The sequence below is a fragment of the Galeopterus variegatus genome, unplaced genomic scaffold (assembly GCF_000696425.1).
Source record: "Galeopterus variegatus unplaced genomic scaffold, G_variegatus-3.0.2 Scaffold3262, whole genome shotgun sequence".
Classification (NCBI taxonomy): Eukaryota; Metazoa; Chordata; class Mammalia; order Dermoptera; family Cynocephalidae; genus Galeopterus; species Galeopterus variegatus.
In genome coordinates, this window is record NW_007729373.1 from 95720 (window position 1) to 121529 (window position 25810).

The 25810-nt window shown below is 40.4% G+C and overlaps 1 protein-coding gene and 2 non-coding genes across 7 annotated transcripts; 2 read left to right on the forward strand and 1 right to left on the reverse strand.

The window, feature by feature from the left end:
- The first annotated feature begins 585 nt into the window (after nt 1-585).
- ZNF311 (zinc finger protein 311) lies at nt 586-11894 on the forward strand. 5 transcript variants are annotated; one of them, XM_008584448.1, is made up of 6 exons: nt 586-1586; nt 1951-2032; nt 4967-5058; nt 5398-5524; nt 6323-6427; nt 8302-11894. In XM_008584448.1, exons 1-6 carry the CDS (start codon nt 1542-1544, stop codon nt 9792-9794), a joined length of 1944 nt encoding a protein of 647 aa, XP_008582670.1. In that variant the 5' UTR covers nt 586-1541; the 3' UTR covers nt 9795-11894. The 5 variants fall into 5 exon arrangements, with proteins under 5 accessions (XP_008582670.1, XP_008582669.1, XP_008582671.1 ...); XM_008584451.1 differs by lacking the exon at nt 586-1586 and adding an exon at nt 1785-1789; XM_008584447.1 differs by having other exon boundaries at nt 586-2032.
- A 9526-nt stretch (nt 11895-21420) lies between these two features.
- TRNAE-CUC lies at nt 21421-21492 on the reverse strand. Its single transcript has one exon. It is a non-coding gene; the product is annotated as a tRNA-Glu (tRNA).
- Nucleotides 21493-21962: 470 nt separating this feature from the next.
- On the forward strand, nt 21963-22035 carry TRNAF-GAA. Its single transcript has one exon. It is a non-coding gene; the product is annotated as a tRNA-Phe (tRNA).
- Nucleotides 22036-25810: the final 3775 nt, after the last annotated feature.

Genomic DNA, 25810 nt, shown 5'->3' on the forward strand with positions numbered 1-25810 from the left:
CTCTTGGGGAGAATAGCGATGGGAAGGTTCGTGTTTCGAGTGGGCGCGGGAGGGGATCTGCAGCCTGGGGGTCCTGAGTTGCCACCCGGGTCCCGAGCAGGCCGGGGGCGAGTGGGGGGAGTCGGCCTCACTTAAATACATCCTTTCCCTGGGGGACCCGGGGTAGGGGCGGGTGGCGGTGGTGGAGGGCTTTGGGGCCAGATTTGGGAAGGGAATAGCTGCGGTTTCCTCCCCCAGACAGGGCTTTTCCCGCCCATTTTTCTTACTTCCTCTCGCTCTCAGGCGCCCCTGACCGTTCTTTTTATTCTTCTCTACAGCATCCATTCTTGTATTCATTCATTCAGCCAATTTTTAATTCAGCGCCTACTAATTTAGATATTGGGAGTACAACAGTGAACAAGACAGACAAAAATCCCTGCCTTCGTGGAGCCTAGGAGCCTACATTTTAGCGAGGATGGAATGACAATAAACAATAGATGTGGTAATATAAGTAATTTATGCACCATGTTGGAAAGTGCTAAAGTGTTATTGAGAAAAAGAAGAATTAATATAAAGGAAGGTAAGGCCTATCAGGATTGGAAGGAGGGAGTAAGTTGCAATTTTAAATAAGGTACTTAGAGCAGACCTCTTTGGGAAGATGACATATAAGAACACACTTGAAAGAGGCAAGATTATTGGCTACGGAAATAGCTTGAGGTGAAGGAAACAGCCAGTGGAAAGGCCCTAAAATGGAAATGGACGTAAGGAGGAAGAGAAAGAGGGTCAGCGTGGCTGAAGAGATTAGAGTGAAGGGGAGAATAGAAGAGGTCAGAGGGCAATGGTCACATTTATAGACTTGTATGCCACAGTTAAGGACTTCAGCATTTATTTCAAGTGAGTAGGAGAGGAAGTTAGAAGTAATGGGCACATTCTGTAGGGCCTTGCGTGCCTTTGCAGGGACTTTAGCTTTTATTTTGAGTAAGACTGAGCCATTGGAGAGTTTTGAATAGAGAGATGAAATGATCCAACTTAAGTTGTAAATGGAGCACTCAGACTGCACGAATAAGAAGAGAGACAGAAGGAAGCCAAGGATAGAAGCAAGGAGACCAGTTGGAAGGCTACTGCAGTAATGAGAAGGAAGGGAGATTGCTGGTGATGGTGGCTCAGACCAGAGTGGTAGTAGTGGAGATTGTATTCTGGGTACACAGTGTTAATATTTCCAATTTTTCTTCCTGTGCTCCTCCATTTCCCACAGATGCCTCAGATCCTCAGTGGTTTCCTCTTTTTTCTATGATCACATTCCTCTCTTTTCTCTTTCCTTCACCAAATATGCAGGAAAACAAGATGCAAGATTATAGCTGACTTCATATTGCTAATGAGCCCCCAAATCAGGGCATATTTGACACATCGAACCAAATAACAGCTGTCCTGTAGGTCAGTAAGGACCCTTTGGCTGGCACCACCAAGACTTATATCCCCCAAGGGAAGCTGGCATCTACAGGAGTCACTTCATAACTTATTGTTTGGGAGCAGGATCCAACCAGCAGGAAGAAACCAGGACAATGGTGGAAGACTGTCAAAGAAACCTGGGTAAAAATATGCAACAGGTAAGAAGAGGAGGGTCTGTGATACAGCCCAAGAAGGAAGAAGTGAGTTCAGAAAGAAGGAAAGTAGTGGGAGTGGTGGTGGGCCTGGACTGACCTTGTGGAGGTCTCTCCCTCTGGCTATTGTTTATTTCTGCTTGACCTGATGATCATTAAAGCTCTGTGGTTATGGAGAGTAACTGGATGCCATTTCTTTTTTTCATAAGGTATATTAAGAACTGAGTTCTTGATTTTTCTCCCTCCTTTTGTTATTTCTGTGAGACAGTTTCCATCAACAAACCTTTATGATTGGATGGTTGGTTGCATCTTCCCGTGTATTTTTCTCACCTCCATAATCTCTGTGAATTCATTCTGTGCCCTACAACAGGTTGTGCTGTCAGATGAGAGTCCAGGACCACCAAGCCAGCTTCCTTGGATCCGCCCTGATTCCCAGCACCTTCAGGAAAGAGGTAAGACATTACAGGATGTTGTGGCAGGAGTCATGGCAGCTGAGAATGGTATAGTGATACAGAATGGGTGGACGCTCCTTCCTGGGGCCCAAAACTCTGTTCACTATTAGACATTTATAGAAAGTCTTCTGTTGTTTCTCTGCCAAGCTTGGATCAGTATCAAGAAGAATTAAATTATTCAGTTTTTGCCTCATCTTATATGAAGTTTGGAAAAAATAACCAAAGATTCATAAGCAAAGATTCTACAAAGCAATTTATCAAAGAAATTGAATTTATTCAATCATTTACTGTATGTATAACTCGATGTATATGATAAATAGCGTACATATTTATACATTAATACTTACAAGTATAAAACTTGCAGTATAATTCAGTAACTCCTACCCAAACATAATTTTGCCAGCATATAAAATTTTAATATGTATAATTTTACTTCTACAGACTTTTTTGGAACCCTGAGATTTTTAAATTATACGACAGGTATTTGAAAAATACAAAATTAAAGCAGTGGCAAAAAAAGGAAGAAAGGTTTTCCTGTGAAGCTTTGAGGAAAATGAAGGAAGGTATACTAATGGGACACTGAGTTTTAGAAGTGCTTTTTGTGGCATATGTGAAGAAGAAAGTGCTTAAGATTTGTATAAAAGGGGCTGGTGGATGTGGGACCTAGAAGATGGTATTTAGCAATTCTGGAGTCATAAAATCAGACCCAGAAAGGCATACACTTTTGGACAGAGGACTAGGCATATCCAAAAGGACGCTTTTTAGTATAACCTATAAAAAGAAAAGTGAAATGTATTTTTAGATATATCATTGAAACTTCCAGAGGAGAAATCCTGAAATATCTAATCTATAAGGAATCATAAATGAAAATTAATCATAAGGAACGTATTTATTATAAATTTAGAAGTAGAAAATAATAGATATTGCTAAACTTGGGTGCTCATTTTATTTCATTTTTTTCAATATAAAAATATATACACTCGTATGGTTCACATCTGTCTCCCAGTCCTCCTTTACTCAGAAGGTCTTAAGTTATCCTCCCATAGTGGATTTTCAGGGCCATAAAGTCTTCAGTTACCTAACATATATATAAATATATTAATCTCATCCTAGAAAATATCTGTGCACTGCTTTAACAAATAGTGTCATGTTGTTGTTTTTGCATGTAGCCTGTCTCCCAAGTTCATTTGTAACTTGAGAGGAGAACCTGACCTTTCAAATTATAAAGCTAAAAAATAAAGCTTAAGAATCACTCTGAATTGACAAAACTTTTCCAATTGTGATGAGAATATGGTAAAAAAAAAAAAAAAATTGGAATGTATATGGAGGGGAATTTGAGTTATATAGAAATGTGCTTTTGTCAAAATTCATCTAGTAGTACACTTAAGACTTGTGCATTTCACTATATGTAAATTTTACCTCAAAGAAACGTAAACAGATATTGAATCCAGTTAACGATATGCATGTTTAGAGGTAAAGTGTACTAATGTTTAGAGGTAAAGTGTACAACCTACTTTGATGTGCCTCAAGAGATAAAATAAATTAATGAACAGATAGAGGAAAAGATTAATAGGTGATAAAGCAAATACTGCAAAATATTCATTTTAGAATGTAAGCGATTGGCATCTGGAGATTTACTATATAATTTTTTCAACTATTTCACATATTTGAAAATATTTATAATAAAATGTTGGTTGACAAAAATCCAGTTGAGAGCTTTAGGTTTATTGATGTTATAAGGAAAAGAACTGTTATATGATATAACAAGGCAAAACGTGTCTGCCGTGAGCTCTATGCTGTCCAGGTAAGTTTGGAATTTTTTGAGACAGAGTTATAACGTAACTTAGGACTTTTAGAGTGAAACAGTAGAAAAACTGAGTGGAACCACTATAACTGAGACACAGCCTTGGTCTTGGTCAAAAGCTAAGAGTAGTCTAGATCAAAAAAGAGTCTTCTTGGGAAGTTTCTGTGAGAAGAAATCAATTTGGTTCTAAATTAGGGTTTTGGTAAAATTTGAATGATAGTTTCAGGGACTTGAGGCCAAAGAATGATCTTTGAGTTTTACCAATAGATGACTGTTCCCCTGCTAATATCTTAATAATAGAAAGCAATCATTCAGACTTGGATTTGGGGATGTGTTGATAGACCGTCAAAAAAAGATACCATAAACAATGAAGCTGCAGAAAAGTTGATATGGCCTGCAAGGAATAAAATAGGGCTACATTAATTAGTAATGTGAAACTTCTCACCCAATCCGTATGGATTATACCTAAACACTTAGACAACTTGGATAAAGTTTCCTTTGCATTTTAAAGTGCTGTTTGTGATATACTGCATCGTTATGGGTAGGATAGTTTAGTACTAGGTATTTAGTAGGAAAAAGGCTCAGCATTATAGGGGACGAGTGATTTTTCTCTAATATGGACAGGGAAAAATGTTTTCTAATAAACTGACTGGAAGTAGAACAGCCTTTAAGTTACCTAAAAAAAATAAGCTTTGGGCCTATCCCAGGATATTTCTGTTCAACACCTATTCTCCCTTTTTTCTCCTCCCCCCTCCTCAAGTCTTTTGGAGGAAATTAGTTCAATAAAGAAGGGTTATCATACAAGCTGGGAGTCAGTGATTTGGGCCTTTTTTTCCTGATCTGTTTAGGGAGGGGGTAAGGTTATTCTGGACAAAGACCAGAGAAAAACATGAAATAGGTGAGAGAGGAGAAGAGTGCACTCACTGTTGGCTTGGCTGCCATGCCAGGTCCTGACACCCAACACTGGAAGCTGAGACAAGGCAAATAATGGAGAAGAGGGATACTGTAAAGCAGTAGACTTAAGCCCAGGTTAGAGCTGCAGAAGCTTCTGCATTTGGAGAAGAGAAGATGAAAGCAGAAGGTTTCATTAATACTATAAGCTGACTGTTGGCTTATCTCTCTTCCCTCAGCTCTACCAACTCCTCAATATCCTGCCTTTACTAAATATGGAAGCCAAGGAAACCTGGCAGGAGCAGATATCACACTGATGAGCCAGGCCCAAGTGAGCTGAGGCCCCTTCCATCCTTCCTGAAAATATATCACTGCCTCCTAACTATGGCCCTATATTCATTGCATTCTCTGGCTATGCAACTCCCAAATCAAGGTGCTCCCTTTCGTAAGGAACATTTTGTTGGATGACATACCACTTGTGGATTGTTTCCTCTTTTATTTTTTGCTGTTGAAACCCGATGCTGCCTTTTACTTGATTTCCAAATATCCACCAAACGATAACAGCCTTTCACTTCCATAAACCTTCTCCCTACAAATTCCTTTCTTCTGCCTCTGTTTCCTGAGGAAACTATGGAGTTTTCTCCAGGACAGCAGAAACATATTGTTTCAGGAGTCAGTGACATTTGAGGATGTAGCTGTGAACTTCACTAACCGGGAGTGGCAGTGTCTGACCTACACTCAAAGGCATCTCTATAAAGATGTGATGTTGGAAAATTATGGGAACATGGTATCACTTGGTAAGGACCTTCCCTGCACTTGGCTTAGTGCTTTCTCCTTTTTTTTTTTTTTAATTGCTTTATTTATTGATGTACATGGGGTCTCAAATTGAGAGTCAGAGCCCTCATTCTTTATCATCAGGATCTTGCCCCCCAAAGTTACAATTTTTTTTTGTCTTTTTCGTGACCGGTAAGGGGATCACAACCCTTGGTGTGGCGTCGCCCGCACTGCGCTCAGCCAGCGAGAGCACCGGCCAGTCCTATATAGGATCTGAACCCGTGGCGGGAGCGTCGCTGCGCTCCCAGTGCCGCACTCTCCCGAGTGCGCCATGGGGCCGGCCCCAAAGTTACAATTTTAAGTTGCCTCTGTTAAATAGCAAGGTACTTTTTTGGCTAACCTAGTTGCTCTTTTCTGATTCTTTGGAATGGGACTCTGCCTGGATGAAAAGGAGATACTTAGTTTCTGTTTTCCCTGCGTTGTTGCTTCCTCAAGCCTCTCATTTCCCATCAGGTACTCTATATTCAGACCCTAGCCATGAACTGCCTTGTAGGGATGTGAAACTGATAGTTTCCCTATACAGACTCCCATTATCCTAAAAAGAACACCCAAATGACCATTTCCAAGAATCTCTTTCTCCTCCCTTCTAAGTATGACTTTTCTGAGAAAGTCCCTAAATGTGTTCTTTTAAATGTTAGGCCCTGAATAAACCCTTTTCTCTACTTAAATGGACATTTCTTTCCTGTTTCTGTATGCAAACAGAGGGATCAAGGCTAAGTATTAGGACAGTTGCTCTATACATTCTCATTCTCTACAACCAGGATTTTCATTTCCTAAACCTCCTTTGATCTCCCATCTGGAACGAGGAGCAGAGCCCTGTGTTCAGGATTTACAGGACAGGGAGTCCCTGAGCTGTTCTTACCCAGGTGAGTGACAGAGAAGCATTCAGTTCACTCCTATCTTCCATGTGACAAAATGACTATAGAATGTTCTTAGCGGTGGGTCATCCATTCTGAAGGGCCCAGAAAGAAAATCCATGTAGGAAAACTTAAGGAAAAGAAAACAAACAACCACCGCCAACTATTTGGGCAGTTATGCTCTCATTATTTAATTGGTTCTCTGCAACATATCTCATAGGCTTTTTGCAATTTGACCCTCAAAAAAAGCTCAGAAAATTTATCTCCTCTGTGTGTATCCATTACACCAGAGCTCCGAAAATAATAAGTTGAAGGAGGGGAGGAGCATTCTAGGCAGAGGAAATAACATGTGAGAAAGTATTGAGGAGTAAAAGAATATGAGCTGTAAATAGTTCAGTGTGACCACAGCAAAGGGCTTGGGGTAGCTGGTGGGGAAAAAGCAGGAGCAGTATAAAGATGCAAGATTATGATTTCAAAGACTATTTTTTGGTTTGTTTTTTGAAGAGTTTTTGATAAACTACAAGCCTTGGGCTTTGTTCTTACAGTAACAGCCAACATTGATTAAATACTTCAGTGTGGCAAGTGCTTTAAATGCATTGACTCATCTAATTATCATGGGTAGTCTAAAGTCCATTTTATAGATAAAACAATGGAGGCAAGAGAGAAGTTACACTGTCCTCCCAAGTTCACATAGTTATTAGGTATCAGAACTAGGATTTGAACCCAGATAGTCTTACTTAAGAGCTAGGGCTCTTGACCATGTGCTTTACTTCCTTCCTGTCTGGTTAAGTATGGAGTGTCATTAAAGCCTTTTAAGCTAAAGAGTGACATCATTAGGTTTGATTTTTAGAAAGAATAATCTGGAAGCAGTGTAGAGGATGGCTTAGAGGGGAGCCAGACTAAATGACATTTGAGCAGTATTACAGTTAGCTAGTGAGAATGCACTGGCAGTAGAAATGGGGAGGATGGGACAGAGTTAAGAGATAATGAGAACATTGATTTGGACTCTCTGATTGCCAACAATAGAAATTAACTAAAGCTACCTTAAGCAAAAGAACATGAATTTATTTATTATTCAGGGTGTGTCATGGAACCTAAGAGCAGATATACATTAGGCTCAAGAAGAACTGGAATGCCATCAGGGCTCTCTCTCCAGCTGTCTTCTCTGCTGCTCTGTGGGTCAGCTTTATTCTTCTTTCCTAGCACATTGACCTCTGCTTCTCAGACCAGATAGCAGAACATTCCCTCCTCTGTACCATATAACATCCACTGGTTTTCAAATTGAAATGCTAAAGATTCATCTACCCTCACAACCTGGCCTAACCTGCCCTCAGATCACAATTCCAAAGTCCAAGAAAACAGAATCTGGCCTAGTTTGGGTCAGGTCTTGTTCATATCTAATCTGTCCCACCTAGATGGGCCAAGTCACACAGCAGCAATATGGCTCTCCAGGGCCTACTCTTGGGAGCAAAGCAGACAGTTCTTTGAAAGGGGACTGCATCAGCATTTCAGCACCACCTCTGCAACTCACTTCACAGGTGGAATTTGTAAAATGTTAGCTGAGTAAATATGAGAGGAGGAAAGAGGAGTTGAGGTTGATTTACAGTTTCCTGGCTTAGGTGATTAGGTATATGGAGTTGCCGCTTACTAAACTAGGAGCCTCTAGAGGAGTAGATTTATAGGGATTTTTTTTTTTTTTAATTTGCTGAGTTTAAAATATCTTACTTCTTTTCATTATTTCAACCTGTCCTGACCTTTGGCCACAATGTTAGCAATTTTTCCAGCATGGAAAAGTCATTTACTCTTCAAACAGCTTAACATTGCTTCACCGCTCCCACCTCACTTATTTCCTTTCCTCTGACATTTTTATTTTCTTGTTTAAGTGTCAACTGACAAGACATGGCCAGAGAATGAGAAGTCAAGTTTAGAACAAGAGGCTTTTGAAAATGGAGAAGTCTGCTGGGTAAAATTTAACAGCCTCCTAAAAGTTGTTTCCCTGGATCTTGAAGTTAAAGGTTGTGTACAGGATGTCAAATTAGAAAATCAGTGGAAAACACTCATAAACGAGAAATTGAGAGAAAAGAAAAAAGACTCTGAGAAAATGACTTTCAAAAAAGGAAAAAACCAGAAGGTACTTAGAAAAAATTTCAATCCTAACTCAAAACATATTCCATATACTAGAGTTCCTACGGAACAGAAGTTCCATGAATGTGCCAAATGTGACAAAAACTTCAGTTGGCATTCAGACCTGATTCTCCATGAACGAATTCATTCTGGTGAGAAACCCCATATGTGTAATGAGTGCGGGAAAGCATTCAAGACCAGAAATCAGCTTTCTCTGCACCAAATAATCCACACAGGGGAGAAGCCCTTTAACTGCCCTCAGTGTGGGAAAGCCTTCAATAGTAGATCAGGTCTTTGCCGTCATAAAAAAACCCACAGTGGGGAGAGGCCTCACGAGTGCAGGGAGTGTGGAAAGGCCTTCAAAACCAGGAACCGTCTCAGTATGCATCAGATCATCCACACTGGAGAGAAGCCTTATGAATGTAATGACTGTGGGAGGGCCTTCCAGTTTAAGCATTCCCTTACCATCCACAGCAGAATCCACACTGGGGAGAAACCATATGAATGTGAGGAGTGCGGGAAGGCCTTCAGCGGCAGTTCAGATCTCACCAAACACACAAGAATCCACACTGGGGAGCGGCCTTATGAGTGCAGTGAGTGTGGAAGGGCCTTCAGTTGGAGCTCAGACCTAAGCAAACACAAAAGAATCCACACACAGGAAAAACACTACAAGTGCCCCCAGTGTGGAAAAGCCTTCGGTATCAAGGCAGAACTCACTAAACACAGAAGGATCCACACTGAAGAGAAACCTTACAAGTGTGACAAGTGTGGGAAAGCCTTTCGTCATAACTGTAAGCGCAGGACTCATGAACGAGAACACACTGGGGAGAAGCCCTATCAATGTGGGGATTGTGGGAAAACGTTCCATGATCAGCACTGCTTTACCATCCATCAAAGAATCCACACTGGAGAAAAACCTTATAAATGCTCAGAGTGTGGCAAAGCCTTCAGTGGGAAATCAAACTTGACCAATCATCAAAGAATTCACACTGGAGAGAAACCTTACAAATGTGTGGTGTGTGGAAAGGCCTTTCATCATAGTTCAGTCCTGAGGCAGCACAAAAGAATCCACACTGGTGAGAAGCCATATACCTGCAATGACTGTGGCACGTCTTTCCGTCAGTGCTCAGCTCTAATCGGACACAAGCGAGTTCATACAGGGGAAAAACCTTATGAATGTGAGGAGTGTGGAAAATCTTTCAGAGTCAGCTCAAATCTCACTGGTCATAAGAAAAAAAAACATCGAATATAGAGAACCCATAAACTTGATGAGAGGGAGAAACCCCTCTCTTCAGTAACTATATCCCAGACCTCAGTAGTCAGTATTTTGACCACCAATGCCTGAGTGTAACAATTCTGTTTACACTTTCCGTTTCTCCTTCTACCCTTTAAACTGGCCCTTCTTGTCTCCTATATTGGTTAATCCTGACTTCCTGACCCCCAATTTTGAGTTCTCCAAAGGCATTGTATTTCTTCAGTGAGCACAATCACTGCCAAGAGTTTGTCAATCATTTCATAATAATAATACATACTAGTGCTTCCTAGGCGCCAGGCACACTATTCTAGGGCTTTATACATTTAACTTAATCCATACAATATCCCTATGAAATGAGGAATTTGAGGCATAGAAAGATAAAAAAACTTGCCCAGGATCACATAATTCTGCACAAATGACCCCCAAATGCTCAGACTTACATGGGCAATTCCTGTTTTCATGTACCACACCTTTTGAACATGAAGCTGAACCTCAGTTCAACACAAAACTTTTTTTAGTTGATAAACATTGATGAGTTAAAGCAAGTTTTTAGCAAGTTGTTAGTTTGTTTTTAACTTAAATCCTGAATGGTATTTCTCCATATTGTATCAGAATTGCTGAGATTTAGGGTGAAAAGGGAGGTGGGAAAGAGCAGGTTTAAAAATTACAGATAAGGAGAAGTCGGCTGTAAATGCTCAAGTAGCAGTTTACATACGGAAAGAGCGTGAAGCCTGCCCCACTTTAAGTTATAAATACAACAAATTTTTTTAAATGTTTATTTCTTAAATATTTGCTGTGTCCATTTGCATGATACATGAAATACTCTTTCAAATTTATTAGTAAATGTGTATCTTTTTAGGTCTCTGTCTTTTACTTCCATCCTTTTCTCTTCCAAATGTTACCACCTTATCAGTTCCTATTGCAGAGAGAATTAAATACCAGCATACAATAAGGCTGTTAAAATAGAAATTGAAAAATCCTAGAAGAGAATGTAAATGTGTTGATTCAATTAACAATAATAACTATAATTGAGAATTAAATTTAACTCTAAGTTTCTGCTGGTAAAGTAATGAACAGTGAGTTACCCAGCATTTCTCAAAAGTGTTATACAAGGTAGTAGTTGTTCTTAAATAATAATTTTGGGAAATGATAACTAGGTGGGTTTTTTAACTCTCTCTTAAAGACTTCTCAGGGCATAATATGCTAATGTCCATTCTAAATCATAAATGAGGGAGCTGAAAAAAATTGCTTTCCAAAATCAATTCACCATAGATCCCTGTTTGGGGAAGCATCTTCATGAATTCGTTTCACAGAAAACATTTTGGAAAATGGTTACATATTACCTAGTAATAAAGGACAAAGATGCAATTTTCTAGTAACAAATTCCAAAGGGGATTACATGGTTTATTATACAAAAGACATAAGATGAAAACATTGTTCCTTAGGTTCAGTTTCTACAGGAAATTAGAGCATACTCTTTATATGGCCATTTCTTACATAGTTTATAGATGAAAGCATTTAGGACATAACTCTGAAATTGTTTCTATAGAGGATGAAACTGGGTATGTGACCTTTAGATAGATATATGACTTAAGGACAGAGCTTCAGATACATCTGAACAGGAGTTCCTCTGCAACTGGCCCACCCAGATAACCTACAGTGAAGATCAACAGGTCCAAGTCCTCCCGTTAGTTTCTCAACAGTTTAATAGTCCTCTATTTTTTTTTAAGTTTATTGTAGAAAATTTCAAATTCATGCAAAAGTAGAGAAAATAGAAAAATGAATCCACGTACATGTCACCCAGCTTCACCAATTATTAACTCAGGGTTAATCTTGTTTCATCTATATCCCTACCCCTTCTCCCTGCTCAAGATTATTTTGGAGCAAATTCCAGAAATTGTGTTTTATATGTAAATATTTGGTTAACTATAGAAGATAATGACTCTTTCAAAAACTAACAATAGTACAGTCATCACACCTAAACCAAATTATCCATTTCGTCAATATCATCAAAGATCATTCAGTGTTCAAATTGTCTGTCTTCATTATTTTCACATTTTTTAAAATCAGTATTCCAATAAAGTCTATACATTGTGATAAGTTGGTATGTATTTTAAGTTTTTAATATATAAGTTCTCCCCACAGTCTTTTTTTTTTTTTTCTCCTTGCAATTTATTTAATGATTAACTAGGTTGGTTGTGCTGTAGAGTTTACCACAGTTTGGATTTTAATTATTGCCCTCCTTTGATGGTATTTAACATGTTCCTCTGCCCCTATATGTTCTATAATTTGGTAGTTAGATCTAGGGGCTTTATCAAATTCAGATTAGATTTAGTTTTGTTAGGACTACTTCATTGGTGTCAGAGCAAGCATTTCCAGATTAGCTGCTAAGCCCTTTTAACATGACTTTAGTAGTCTTCGATGGTTTCCTTGCTTTCTGGTGAAAAGGTTTTCCAGGTTCATGTAGAATATCTTCCTCAGAAAACCCTTCTTTCTAAAAATAATATAGGGAGAAATATATAATTGGAATGGTCTGATACCAGTTACTTAAATAGAATCTATAGTACATATTCCTAGAAATGAAACTCCAGGTTCAGATGGTTTCACTAATTAATTTTACTAAACATGCAAGGAAAAACCAACCCCAGCATTAAACAAAGTCATTTTATGAGGCCTGTATAACCTTGATACCAAACCCTGACAAGGAAATTAAAGAGAAAATTACAGACCATTATTATTCATGAGTGTAATGAGAAAAATCTTAAAATATTATCAAACAGAATCCAGTAATACATGATTTTCAAAAAATGACATATCTTGAACAAGTTAAGGTTATTCTAGTAATTTGCAGTTGGCTTAGCATTCAAAAGTCAGTAAAGGTAATTTATCACATTAACAGAATGAAGAAAAAAATAAACATCTTACTAGATGCAGCAAAGTATTTGATTATCCATTCAGAATTTTCAAAATCTCTTAGGTGGGGCTGGCCAGTTAACTCACTTGGTTAGGATGTGGTGCTGATAACACCAAGGTCAAAGGTTAGGATCCCCTTAAAAGCCGGGTGCCAAAAAATAAAATAAAATAACCTCTTATAAAACTAGAAATAGGAGGGAACTTCCAAACTTTCTCAATCTGTTAAAGGACGTCTACAAAACACTTCCGTGAGACACATGTCTGTTGGTGAAATGAAAGCTTTACCTCTTCAATCAAGACAAACATGCTCACTATGTTTAAAACCTTGTACTGCAGGTCTTAATCACAGCAATAAGACAAGAAAAGGAAATAAAAGGTATAAAGATATGAAAGGAAGAAATAAAATTATCTGGATTGTAAATCAAGAAAACCCAAAAGAATCTACACAGAAGCTATTCATAATAATAAATTCAACAAGGTAGCAGAATACAAGTTCAATAATTATATTTCTATTCAACAGCTATAAATACTTCAAAAAATGATTTTTTTAATGCCATTTATAATAGCATCAAAAAACATCAGATACCTGGCGATGAATCTAATGAAAGATGAGCAAAATCCTCACATAAATCTACAACAATATTTGGAAAAATTAAAGATCTAAATGAAAGGAAGCGTATACTTGTTCATGGACTGGAATTCATATGAGCTGCCATTGTTAGAGGTTGAATAGTGGCAATTTAAAATGGTTCAGCCTAATCCTCCTACAACTCAATAAGCAAAAGATAGCCTTTAAAAAGCCAAAAAAAAAAGAAAAAGAAAAAAAAAGAAAAGCATACATTAAATATTTCACAGAAAATTGTAAAGAATGATGACCAAACACAAAAAACATGTTCAATTTCAGTAATCAAAGAATGAAGTCCATAGTAATATACTGTGAGATACCACTACACAGACAAAGTTAAGAAAATTGACATTACCAGGTTTTGGCAAGGATGTGGAACTATGATAACCACCGGTGGTGGTGGTAAGTGATATGTCCACTTTGGAAGGCAATTAGATAATATCTTGTAAAGTTGGACTTTATCCTACAACCCAACAATTCCAGTCCTAGATGTATACCCTGAGAAACTCTTGCACATTAGCACCAAGATTCATGTATAAGAATTTTCATAGCATAATTGTTCATAATAGCAAAAACCTAGAAATAACTCAAATGTTTATCAACAATAAGTAAATAGGAAAACAAATTTTGCCGTATTTAGAAAATGGAATATCTTATAGCAGTAAACATGAATAAACCACACTTACAAACAATAACATGGGTGAATATTAGAAATTTCATGTTGTGTTATAAAAGCAATTCCCAGAGACAATATACAGCATGGTACCATTTTTGTAAAGTTTAAAAACAAGCAAAACTAAGTATCGCATTGATTAATGACATAATCACGGGGTAAATTATTTTTAAGTAAAGGAAAGATAAACAGAGTTTAAGATAGTGGTTACTTCTGAAGGGGAGTCAAAGTGATGGGATGGGAGAGGAGCACATTGGTTGATGCAATAGTAGGAGTAATGTTCTAGCTCCGACCTGTCCAACAGAAATATAATGCCGGCCCCTATATAAAATTTAAAATTTTGTCATTAAAAAGGTAAAAATAAATAAGTGAAATTAACTTTAATAATATACGATACATATGACCCAGTATATTCAAAATATTATCATTTCAGCATGGAATCAAAAAAGTATTATCAAAGTATGTTATTTTATTTTTTTATGCCAAGTCTTTGAAATTCAGTGTGTATTTTGCATTTACAGCGTATTTCAGTTTGTACTCTTAATTTTCATCAGAAATATTCGCTCTGCATTTAGACTTCATAAAACTTAACAATTGAAAAAATAGATTTACATAGCCAAATTGTCCCAAACATACTAAAAGTTTTCCAGTGGGATAGAGAATCCTCTTTTAAACTTAAACTAATTAGAATTAAAATTAAAAATTCAGTTCCTCAGTCACACTGGACACATTTCAAGTGCCAAATAGCAACATGTGGCTGGTAGCTACTGTAGTGCATAGTGTAATTCTAGATCTGTAGTGATGTGTTCAAAACGTTCATTTTAATATTATGCTTCGAAACTTTCATGCTTGCTGCTTATTCTTTTTAATGTATAAAATGTAATAAAAGGAAACAAGAAAAATCTAGAGAAGCTGAAAAGAAAAAACCCCGGCCTGAGCACAAAAGAAACACACCAGGAGACAGGAACTCAAACCAAAGTGTATTAGGCAGGCAAAATGAGCATGCAGGCTGCCCTCTCAGAAGTGGGAGCAGCAGCAGGGAGAGTTGGGGGTGGGCCTTTTATATCCAGTTAGGCTGAGCTGGACTGTTCCTATTGGCTAAGAAGGAAGGGGAGGGAAGTGAGCGGGCTTTACGCTGAGTTGGGATTTTTCTATAGGTGGAGAAATTCGTGCATGCGGGAAGGGGATGTGGTGGTGAGGAAGGGAGAGGGGGCTTTTTGTGATTCTTGGAAAACGTGCTGTTCTAGGGACCTGAAGCTCTCTGCAGCCATTTTGGGTGTTCCTCCCGTCACCATCTTAGACATTGGCTAAAACATAATTGCCTAACAAGCAATCCAGGGATTCCAATTAACAGTATTTCCAAGAAAATTAAAACATAAAAACAGCAGCAAATTATCAAAATAGAAATTAAGAAAATTAGTTCTGTCTTAGTCTGTTTTCTATTGCTATAACTGAATACTTGAGACTGGGTAATTTACAAAGAAAGGAAATTTATTTCTTATAGTTCTGGAGTCTGAGAAGTCCAAAGTTGAGGGGCCACATCTGGTGAGGACCTTCTTGCTGGTGAGGCCTCTCCCAAGATGCAGGTCAGTTAGTAACTCTGTGGCATAATAAGAAATATATATTGGTCTTTGTCACTGGTTGCTGACACAGAGCTCCAAAATCCCTTGGAATTTCTTGGGTGATAGGAGCCTCTTTTGTTCTAATGAAGTGATGCTTGGTGGGCCCCTAAATAGCTTCGGGGGCTGGTCACTAGAAAGATCAAGCCTTAATTAGAAGCCTGGAACTTTCAGTCCTACCCCCAACCTCTGAGGAAGGGAGAGGGACTGGAGATTAAGTTAATAATTGATCATATCTATGGTGATGAAGCCTTCAAAAAGACCCCTAAATGATAGGGTTCAGAGAGCTTCCAGATTTGTGAACAAAATGAGGTGCTGGTAGGGTGGTTTGCCCAGAGAGGGCATGGAAGGTTCAAGTACCTCCCTTCATTCCTTAGCCTATGAATCTCTTCCATTTGGCTGTTCCTAAGTTGTATCCTTAATAATAAACTGATAAATGTAAGTAAAATGTGTTTCTGAGTTCTCTGAGTCATTCTAGCAAATTACTGAACCTAAGGAGGGGGTCGTGGGAACCCCAATTTATAGCCAGTCAGTCCGAAGTAAAGGAGGCCTGGGACTTAACACTGATGTGTGAAGTAGGGGGCAGTCTTGTGAGTCTAAACCCTTAACCTGTGGGGTCTACACTAACTTCCAGCAATCAGTAGTCAGAACTGAATTGAATTGCTGAACACCCCGCTGGTGAATCACAAAATTGGTTGTTGGTGAACTAAACAGTAGAGACTTAAAATACATGCAGAAACAGAGACCCTTGGAAAACTGTCTCCCAGTAGTAACCACTGGGAATAATTTAGTCACTGTCCTTCCACCTAGCAAACAGTGCGTTTTATTCTCTAACTTCTTTTTACTCCTAAATCTGGAACATCATTCAAAGTCTACACATAGAAAGCTCTCTCTTTTTTAGTAGAGATTGTACTATATTTGGAAGGCAGCTATGTCCACCACTATACCATCAATGCACTTAGTTTGTACCGTATTTGGGCAATACTTATCTAAGGCTTGCAAACCCCATGAGAACTCCGCTAAACTCTTAAGTTCCATGGGACACAAAGACACCCTCTGTGCCGTTACCGTCCAAACCCTCTCCATACCCTCCGTAACTATCTCCAGAGCTGGTAGGAGGGAGAGGGAGAGTCAGGGAAGACTTCCAGGAGGAAACCATTTCCAAGCTAAGGCCCAGAGAATGAGAAAGAGACGCGATGTGTGCAGAAAGAACTGCTCACAGCAGGAAGAGAGCACCCCTGGCGACCACAGAGACACCGGGTGCCAACAAGCATGCAGAGGAGTGAAGGTGCCGGGCGCTGAGGGGATGTATCGGGCAGTTTTGAGGCAAAGCAGGGCACTGGCGCTTTCCCTAGAGTCGTGTCTTCTCCAATCCGCATAACTAGGGTTCCAAACATGAAATGAGCACACTACAGAGAGGCTGAAGGAAGCACAGCTGTTAATTACGAACATACATTATTCCTTCGAAGGCGTTGGCAGGGTCTGTCTTGAGTTACAAGCAGATTCCAGGAGTCTGGTATCCATTCGCTTGTTTGTACCGGGCAAGTACATGCTATAAAAGGATGATGCTATACGCAGCGCCTAGAACATGAGCCTCTCAGTGATGGAGCAGCACTGGGGATGGTTATCTATCTCTGGTCCCTGGGTAGATGGAAGACATAGAAGAGGAGCAACAATGACAGTGAAGATGCGAGAACCGTCCACACTTCGCAGGAAGAAAGGATGTCCTCGTAGGCCAGGCCGTTGTAAGAATGAAAAATCCCTAGCAGGGGTGGGATTCGAACCCTCACCCCCAAAGACAGTGGAGCCTTAATACAGCACCTTAGACCGCTCGGCCACGGTACCGTTTTCATACTGTTGCTTCTTCTATGTTTTCACTCCGAGGGCAGGTCGCGTCCTTCTGACTTTCACATGTCCTCCTCCTTGTGACTCTCTTCTCTGGCTTTCCCCAGCACCATCAAATGACCTCCGCCTAGAGTTTAGCCACTACCTAGCCTGACCCCCGACACTGCTTCCGCACAGCTGAAAGTACTGCGAGAGGAAACCGGAGGACCTTTTGTCATTTGTCACTAACACACGAGGAAGGGGCCGCGCAGACTGCGAGCCCCTGGGGACTCTCTGGGTTGCTGGCCCGCCGTGGAAGGTGACGCGCGGCGGGAGCCCTAACGCTGCTGAGTACCGGAGTGATTTTTGTCAAGGGGACACTGCGAAAGAAAGGGGAGATCCTGCAAAAGGGGCAAAAAGCTCAGTCCTTGCTGTTTACTGAGGTAAAAATTCAGAAGGCGGCTCGCAGTCTCCGCAGAAATGCCCCCAGCGCAAAAGGCATATGGCGGTTCATTTCGAAACGCCAAGATTCAGATCATTTAAAAGCATAGTAGCTGTTACAACATAATGCAACGTATTGGTAAAGTCGCTCCCCGCGTTTCTCTTCTCAGTGCAGGCGGCAGTGTGTCCGTCTCTTTGGCCCAAGTTTTGACAGGCAAGAGTCTTAAAAAGGCATTGTGCAGATTATGACAGAAATAAGATCACAATAAAGGAAGTTAACTAATGTCGAAGTTTCTGTTTGTTTTGCCATTCAACTCCCAGAAAATCAATGCTGATAAGTCTTTCTTTCCAATTTTCCAACGAAAACTAGGCTATCTTACAAATTTCTATATTTGAATTGCTCATATGTAATTTATTTTCACGTTCCTGTAGCTACTGTAACAAATGATCACAATCGTGACAATACAACAAAATCTGACCCTTGCCTCTTCTAGCTTCTGGTGGTTGCTGGCATGCCTTGGCCACATCTCTCCAGTCTTCAAGGTCAGCATGTACAAATATCTCTCTGCTTTGTCTTCGCATGATCTTCGCCTCCTAAAAAAAAAAATGAAAAACTGGCTGATTCGATAGTATCTCATCATCTTTAGTTGCAATACTTTTAGCAATTATCAGATGTTATCTCCTGGGGAAATTTCTTTAAGAAAATGACTAAGAAAAAGGTTTCACAATAAAGCAGAAGCGACATAATCACCCTCTATTCTTCCTCCTGGCTAAGGCTTCACTTTCTCCTGTTCCTCCATATATCCCAAACTAGGAGCCACTTTTTTTCACCTGCTGTGTGAATCTGAGCACTCCGCCTGGGTCTCTCTCTCAGTCCTCACAACGGCAGTAATGTCCTTCTCCACTATCAGGACGGTGTACTCCTATCAAGTCCGGGTCTCTCAGAACAAGATAGCCAGAGCCTGAGGGAGATTGACTATTCTGTGACAACTTTAACTTTCAGGGACACAGAGCAAGGGTACTCACCTGCTAGGTGCTAGTTCGTTCAGTGCTTCATTAGCTGCATCTTGTTCCATCAAAGGCATCAATCCAGGGACCAATTTTCTCTCTGGTGTTTGCATTGCCGCATAGTAAACTAAGAGGGGGGAAACAGAAAAATTAAGAGAAAGTGACTATATCAACAAGTGAACATCAGGAATCCACTGGCTCATTCAATGAGTTTTGTCTACTATGTGCCTGGGTACTGAGTATTCAGGAGAAACACTGACACCAGCGGCCCTCATCCTCAGAACTAGCAGGAAAGACAAACATTCAGTGTCCTGATCGAAGAAGTGCTGGGGTCACACAGCTCAGGAAGCCAACTTAGTGTAGATCTGGAAAGGCCTGCAGGAGAAATGTAGGAGCGCACTGAGCGAGACAAGACTAGCGAGAAGTCTAATAAGAGAAAGAAAGTTCGGGAGTAGAGGGCCCGGAGGCAGGATTGAACCCAACCGGACCAACCCCCATCCCCACCCCCACCCCTCTATCCCTACGGAAGGGGAAGACCGAGATTCCTGAAGGAGCCAGGGGTGAGAAGAGGGGGAGAAAAGAAAGAAAAGAGGGGGGCTTCGTGAGCCCTCAGGGATCAGTCGCGTAGATGGTTGGGGTCCCTGGGAGCTGCGGCTGCCTGACCGTTTCCGGATCCATGATACTAAGATGCCGAGAAATAACCAGCCCAAGCTTGCTTCTCAGGAAAGACTAAGGGCACGCGGCACACAGAGTCAGAACAAGGGATTCAAATGAGATTAATCCATCCCTCTTCCTGGTGTGCGGGGAGGCACTTGCTAGCACCCTCTATCCAACTCCGCGCTGCGCCGTCCTGTCTAGGAACGGAGGAGGACTGCCCTTCTCTCTGGTTCTAGCTCAGTCAAGAGCGCCGCACACCTTCAGCCCGACTGATTTGCCTTGTTGGATCGGCTGGGTATGAGAGCAAGATTTGGAACCACTCTCACACGGGTACCTGGGAGTTGAACGAAGAACTCTGATGGGTCTTCTCTTTAGAGACCAAGCTGATTTTAAAGCAGCTCCCTGGGGCCCGACTGACGTGAGAAATTTTCTGGGAAACATTTATATAACTGCAGGAGCTGGACTTGTCAGCACCTGCCATACAGAGGGAACTCTAATTCTAGCTTTAGTATGTATGGCCAGAAAGCTGGAAATTGAAAACGTGATGCCATCTCGTCACTAGCAGAGTTTTTCCAGGTTTCTAGTTCAGAATTCAAAAATCCCGAACGATGTAAGAGCTTTCACAATGTGCTTTTGCACTCCACATTTCTTGTCCTGCGATGCCATTTTGTTCCCTCACAGAAATCTTGTTCATTCTTCAAAGCCAACCTCAAATAGGCCTTTCTCCACCCTTCCTCTGAATCTCTCTCTCTCTCACACACACACCCCATTGTGCTTTTCTACACTCCATTTTAGCAGGTGACCCATAGAAAACTTATTCATAGTATCTGTCTCCTCCACTCAACATAAGTGCCACAAGAATAATAATAATAACGATAACAATAATAAATATGGATTTGGATAATAGTATGGCTGAAAAACTGCTACTGATGAGATGGCATCATTACTGCATTATTTCATTTACTCCACACAACAACTTTATGTACTAAATACTCTTTTTAACCCCATTTTACAGATAAGAAAACTGGGGTTTAGGGATGTTAAGTGAGATTGTTTTTCATCTTCCGTAGTGACTAGGGCAGTGCAAACCTACACTGGCCCTTAATATTCATAGATTGATCTATTGACCCCAACTGGTGTCCTTTTTCTTACGACCACTCACATTCCTGTTCTTCCTCTTGTCCTCATGTGGATTTTGATTTTGTTATAGTTTTGCCTCTCGACCTCTGAGTTGACTAGTAATCCACAGTCTGGTGAGCAAACACAACCTACTGTGCCAAAATACAGAATTAGGGTTTTGTTTTTTTGTTTGTTTGGTTTTTTTTTTTTCCTTCATGAACGGTGAGTGATGGCTCGTAACAGAAGAAGCAAAGAAAATCATGTAGCTTTTGAAGAAGAGTTTCTTGTCTCTGATCCAATCAGCTTTCTGTGCAAAAGCGGGGGGAGGGTGAAGCAGGCATTAGTCAAGGTACTAGTTTCTTCCACAAGCACATTCAGGGGTCCCAACCAGAGATATAAAAAGGAATGAAGCAAAGGATTCTTGTTATGCCAATCTCAACCAACTCCTAAAGTTGATATAACTGTCTCCGAAATTTCCCGCTCACTGAATCACCAAAGCGAACGAGTTAGACTTAAAAGAGTTTAGAATGTATAGGAACTCGGTCTACGCCAGATTAAGTATTCATTAATATAATTTTTAGTATTACTTAAAATTACACCGTTTGTCATTTTGCACTCGGAATACCAAAACAGGCGCAGGGTTCCTGGGCAGAAAACGCCTCATACGAAAATTGAAAGTTAATTGTTCACTTAGAAACTTCCTCTTCGCCCGAAAAGAAAGGGGAGGTAGGAAAAGACAACTGTTTCCCTGACCGGGAATCGAACCCGGGCCGCGGCGGTGAGAGCGCCGAATCCTAACCACTAGACCACCAGGGAAGCTGCTGGCAGTCCTCTTCAATGTGTTTAGGGGTGAGTAGTCCACACATACGCAGGCTGTTTAATTGGTTTCTACTTTCCGATTTCCAGAAGAGCCAGTGTAAGGCCATACTCGTACACACCGAACGCCTGCTCCGCGCCAACTAATGAAATTTGTAAGACTGAGAGGTGTGGCAACGCCAAACGAGTAATTCAGGAGACAAGCAACTGGATAACAGAACCTGCTCAGCTTCGATGTGTGGATTCAACACGGAATAAATTGTAGCGTTTAACTAAATCGCTATGACAGTTCTTATGACATTAATTTGTTATTGCCTTCTTGCCTTTTACATAAATGGTGAACTGTTCGAAGACAGAAACCGTTTTTTGGTTTATCTTTGGTTCCCTCAGAGTACCTAAGGTGTTTGTAGTGAACAGAAAGACTTCACTGGTAAATTCATTACACTTTATTTTCACCACCTGGGGGCGGAGCCAAAATAGCTCAGTTGGGAGAGCGTTAGACTGAAGATCTAAAGGTCCCTGGTTCGATCCCGGGTTTCGGCAGGAAGACATCTTTTAGAATCTATAACAATTAAAATATTGGGCGTTGTCTCTGCAAATATGGAAATACCTTTAGAACCGAAAAAGGGAGCAAGTTTTTCTCGAGCTTATAAAGGAAGATACAAGAGGACTGCGATAAAACGATCGTTCCTCTAGGAGAAGCCTAGATGTGGCTTCCACATCGCACTATATAAACGGCACGGCTAAATGTGCTGACGAAAAACCACTCGTCCCACTTTGTAATATTTAGTATCTTCTTTCTTGGTTTGAACTATATTCCCCTCTCTTCCTCTTTCCCCAAACACACCTCTTCTTCATTCCAATGGAATTCTTCCAACAGGCTAAGCCAAAGTCAAGGAACCCCTATGGACTCTTCTTTCTCCTAGTCTTTCTATTTCATTGAACCCCCTTTCCCCCAATCTCATTTCTGCTAGTTTCTAATAAATAGATGTAATATAAGGAATACCAATTACTTTTATTTTCGACCTTATGTTCCCTCAATAAATATTTCCTAAGTGGACTCTTATGTAACTCTGAAGGAATAGAGAAAGGTTCCTGGAACAGAAAAGCATCAGAGTTCGGTTGAATTGAAGAGGTGGCTCCTGGCTGGTGAGGAGCGTGGGGAGTGAGTTGGAGGAGAGGGTCTGTGGAGGCCGATAGCCCGCCTACACCCACCCAGTCCTCTTCCAGGTCTTGGACTCCATCTGAGGAAAGAATTCAAGAGCAGTCACAGTAGAAGATGAAAACAGTTTTAATGTAACAGAGAAGAGGTACAGACTTCACAGAGAAAGTGCAGCCTAGCTCCAGAGATTGAGCAGGGCCCAGTCCAAGTTTAACACAAAAGTAAGAAACACACACTAAAAGTTTAGTACAGAGAGCAGCAGGCTGGCTCAAGAGAGTGAGCACCCACCTGCTAAAAGTAAGCCTAACACAAAAGTAAGGCATATACACCTCAGCCAGCAAAGTGCAGGTTGGCCCCAGGAAAGTGAGCAACAATCGCTCCTACAAGGATTCGGCTTTTATAGTTTCATCTCTGATACATATTCATGATATCTAATGAATACCCAACTAAAAGAGTAGTTCTCTGTTATGGAACACAGTCTTGCACATGCTCAGTTGGTCTTTTTTGGAGCATGATCATTGGTCAAATCCTGTCACATGCACTGAACATATTCAAGAATATTCTGTGCTCTTTAGCACCTCTAGTGGAAGGTCATTTGTGGGATTAAACTCCACTTTACTGAGCATGCTCAGCTACCAGGATTATATACTTCTCTATTGAGCATGCCTAGCCAGTGTATTTGCATATGGCCACCACCCCCCCTTAATTTCTCTGGTGCCAAAAATAGGCCTAACTAACAATAGTAGTTCTCCTCTAAGGGGTGGCCTAGAGGAGGGGCTTGAGACCTTGGGGAGTGGCTTGACACCCAGAGGTGTGTCCTGAAACCTGAACCCTGGGAAGCTGAGCACCTCCTATGTCAGGAGCATGGGCTGCTGAGCCTTGGAGAGAGAGCCAGAATTTTCCTTCTTCCCTACCTCCTAATTTCCTAGCTCTTGGCATATCCCAGCCTCTTCCTTCCTACTCAGAGGAAAAAATTTTCTCTCATTTCAAAGGCTATTTAATAATCCATCTGAGCTTTTGACCTCTTCTCCCCATTCCATTCTGCCATGTGTCCTTGATTGTTACCAAGACCCCAAAGGTCCATTTGCTTGCCACTTAATAGTCAATAATTGAGAGACAAGAGTTGGTGTAAGGAAAGGTAGCCTTTAATCAGGAAGCCAGCAGACTGGGTAAATGGCGGACTTATGTCTCAAAGACCATCTCCACCTCCCCCAGGTTTGCTAAAGGATTTTATAGGGGTCTGTGGTGGAAAGTTCATTCATGATGACCAAGGGGGGATGTGCAGACATGCTCCAGTGTTTCAGATAATCATCAGGGAATTTCCCAGATGGGAGTTGACCAGAGTCATACATCACTCTCTGTGGATTCAGTTTCTGTTACCTCAAATATGATCAGGTTAGTAAACTAGTAAAGAATGGTCATCTGGATCAATAATTTTTCTCTAATTATTTGTGTACAGTGTGACAGCAAGAGTCATTGTGTTCTGGCAATTAGCTGCAGGCTGTGTGGTTTGGGTTAAAGGAGAAAACAAGTTTTTAAATTCAAAGGTTTAACAAAATGGAGTCACTTTTGTTCTGACTGTTACATGATCTCTCTTTACCTGCCTCTCTTCAAACTGCAGAATACCTAAGTCTCCATCTTTAGACAACAAAAACAGAACACATGCCCTTTCTTTCCCTCATGCATCATGCCTAGACTTCCTTTCCTCCCACCACAAAACTTGTTGCAAGTAGTATTTGTATCTTCCTTTCCTCATCAGTTGTTCATTAGCTATGGTCTGCCTTTCAATCCCAGGAGACCATTACTATCATCTCCCCAACTTTCAAATGTCTTGGCTCTTTTTTTGGCCCTACACTTAATTTTGCACAAGATGCAAACCTATTGACAACCCTTCCTTCATGAAGCAATCTTCCTTTGGACCTTGGGACCGGACTCTCCCACATTTTTGTCTATACTCTCTGGCTGGTCCATTACAGGTGCTCCCCCCCGGCCCCCCCACCCCGCCCGCCCCCCCACATACACACGCACTTTTAATGACTTTTTAGAAATGGCTACTTCTCAGGGTCCTGACCTCTATCTTTTGAAAATTAAATATTTGATTTGTAGATGATCGTAGATTCACATGTAGTTATAATAAATAATACAGAGAGGTCCCATGTTCTCTTTACCTAGTTGCCCAATGCTAACATCTTGCAAAACTATAGCACAATATCACAGTCATGATATTGATTTGATAAAGTCAAGATACAGAACGTTTCCATCACCACAAAGATACCTCATGTTGCCCTCGTATAGCCATACCCACTTCCCTCCTGCCCCCACCTCAACCTCTGCCACTAATCTGTTTTTCATTTCTATAATTTTGTCATATCAAGAATGTTATATAAATGGAATCATATATTATGTAACCTGTTGGGATTGGTTTTTCGCACTCACTGTAATTCTCTGGAGACTCGTCTAGGATGTTGAGTGCATCAACAGTTTGTTTCTTTTTATTGCTCAGTAGTGTTCTATGATACGAATTTACCACAGTTTGAACATTCACCCATTAAAGGACATTTCGGTCCTTTCCAGTTTTTGACTATTACAAATAAAGCTGCCATACACATTTGTGTACAGGTTTTTGTGTGAACATAAATCTTCGTTTCTTCAGGATAAATGCCCAGGAGTGCAACTGCTGGGTGGTATGGTACTTGCATATTTAATTTTTTAAGAAACTAACAACTGTTTTCCAGAGTAGCTACACCATTTCACATTCCCATCAACCATGCACACAGCATCATCAGCATTAGATGTTGCCACCATTTTTATTTTAGCCATTTTGATAGATGTATAGTGATATTTCATTATGGTTGTAAGTTGCATTTCTCTAGTGCTAATGATGTTGCAAACATTTTCATGTGTTTATTTGCCATATGTGTATCTGCTTTGGTGAAATATCTCCTTAGGTCTTTTATCCAATCCAATAAGAACATTTGTGTACAGGTGATTTTGTGAGACATCTTTGAAAAAGCTGGAAGTTCCGATATGCCTGTTGCAAATTTCTGTCTTAGATTATAAAGTAGTCATGCAATACAATTTGTTGAAAAATTATTCAGATATACGAGTTAAAGTGCAGTAATGAAGACTTTATTCAGAACCATCAAGATAGGTATA

What these genes read in the sequence shown, in the direction of transcription:
- ZNF311 (XM_008584447.1), top strand. Translation starts at nt 1,876, where the DNA reads ATGGTTGGTTGCATCTTCCCGTGTATTTTTCTCACCTCCATAATCTCT. An exon ending in CACTGATGAGCCAGGCCCAA is followed by an intron (nt 5,059 to 5,397) that starts GTGAGCTGAGGC and finishes ATATTGTTTCAG; the next exon opens with GAGTCAGTGACATTTGAGGA. An exon ending in TGGGAACATGGTATCACTTG is followed by an intron (nt 5,525 to 6,322) that starts GTAAGGACCTTC and finishes CTCTACAACCAG; the next exon opens with GATTTTCATTTCCTAAACCT.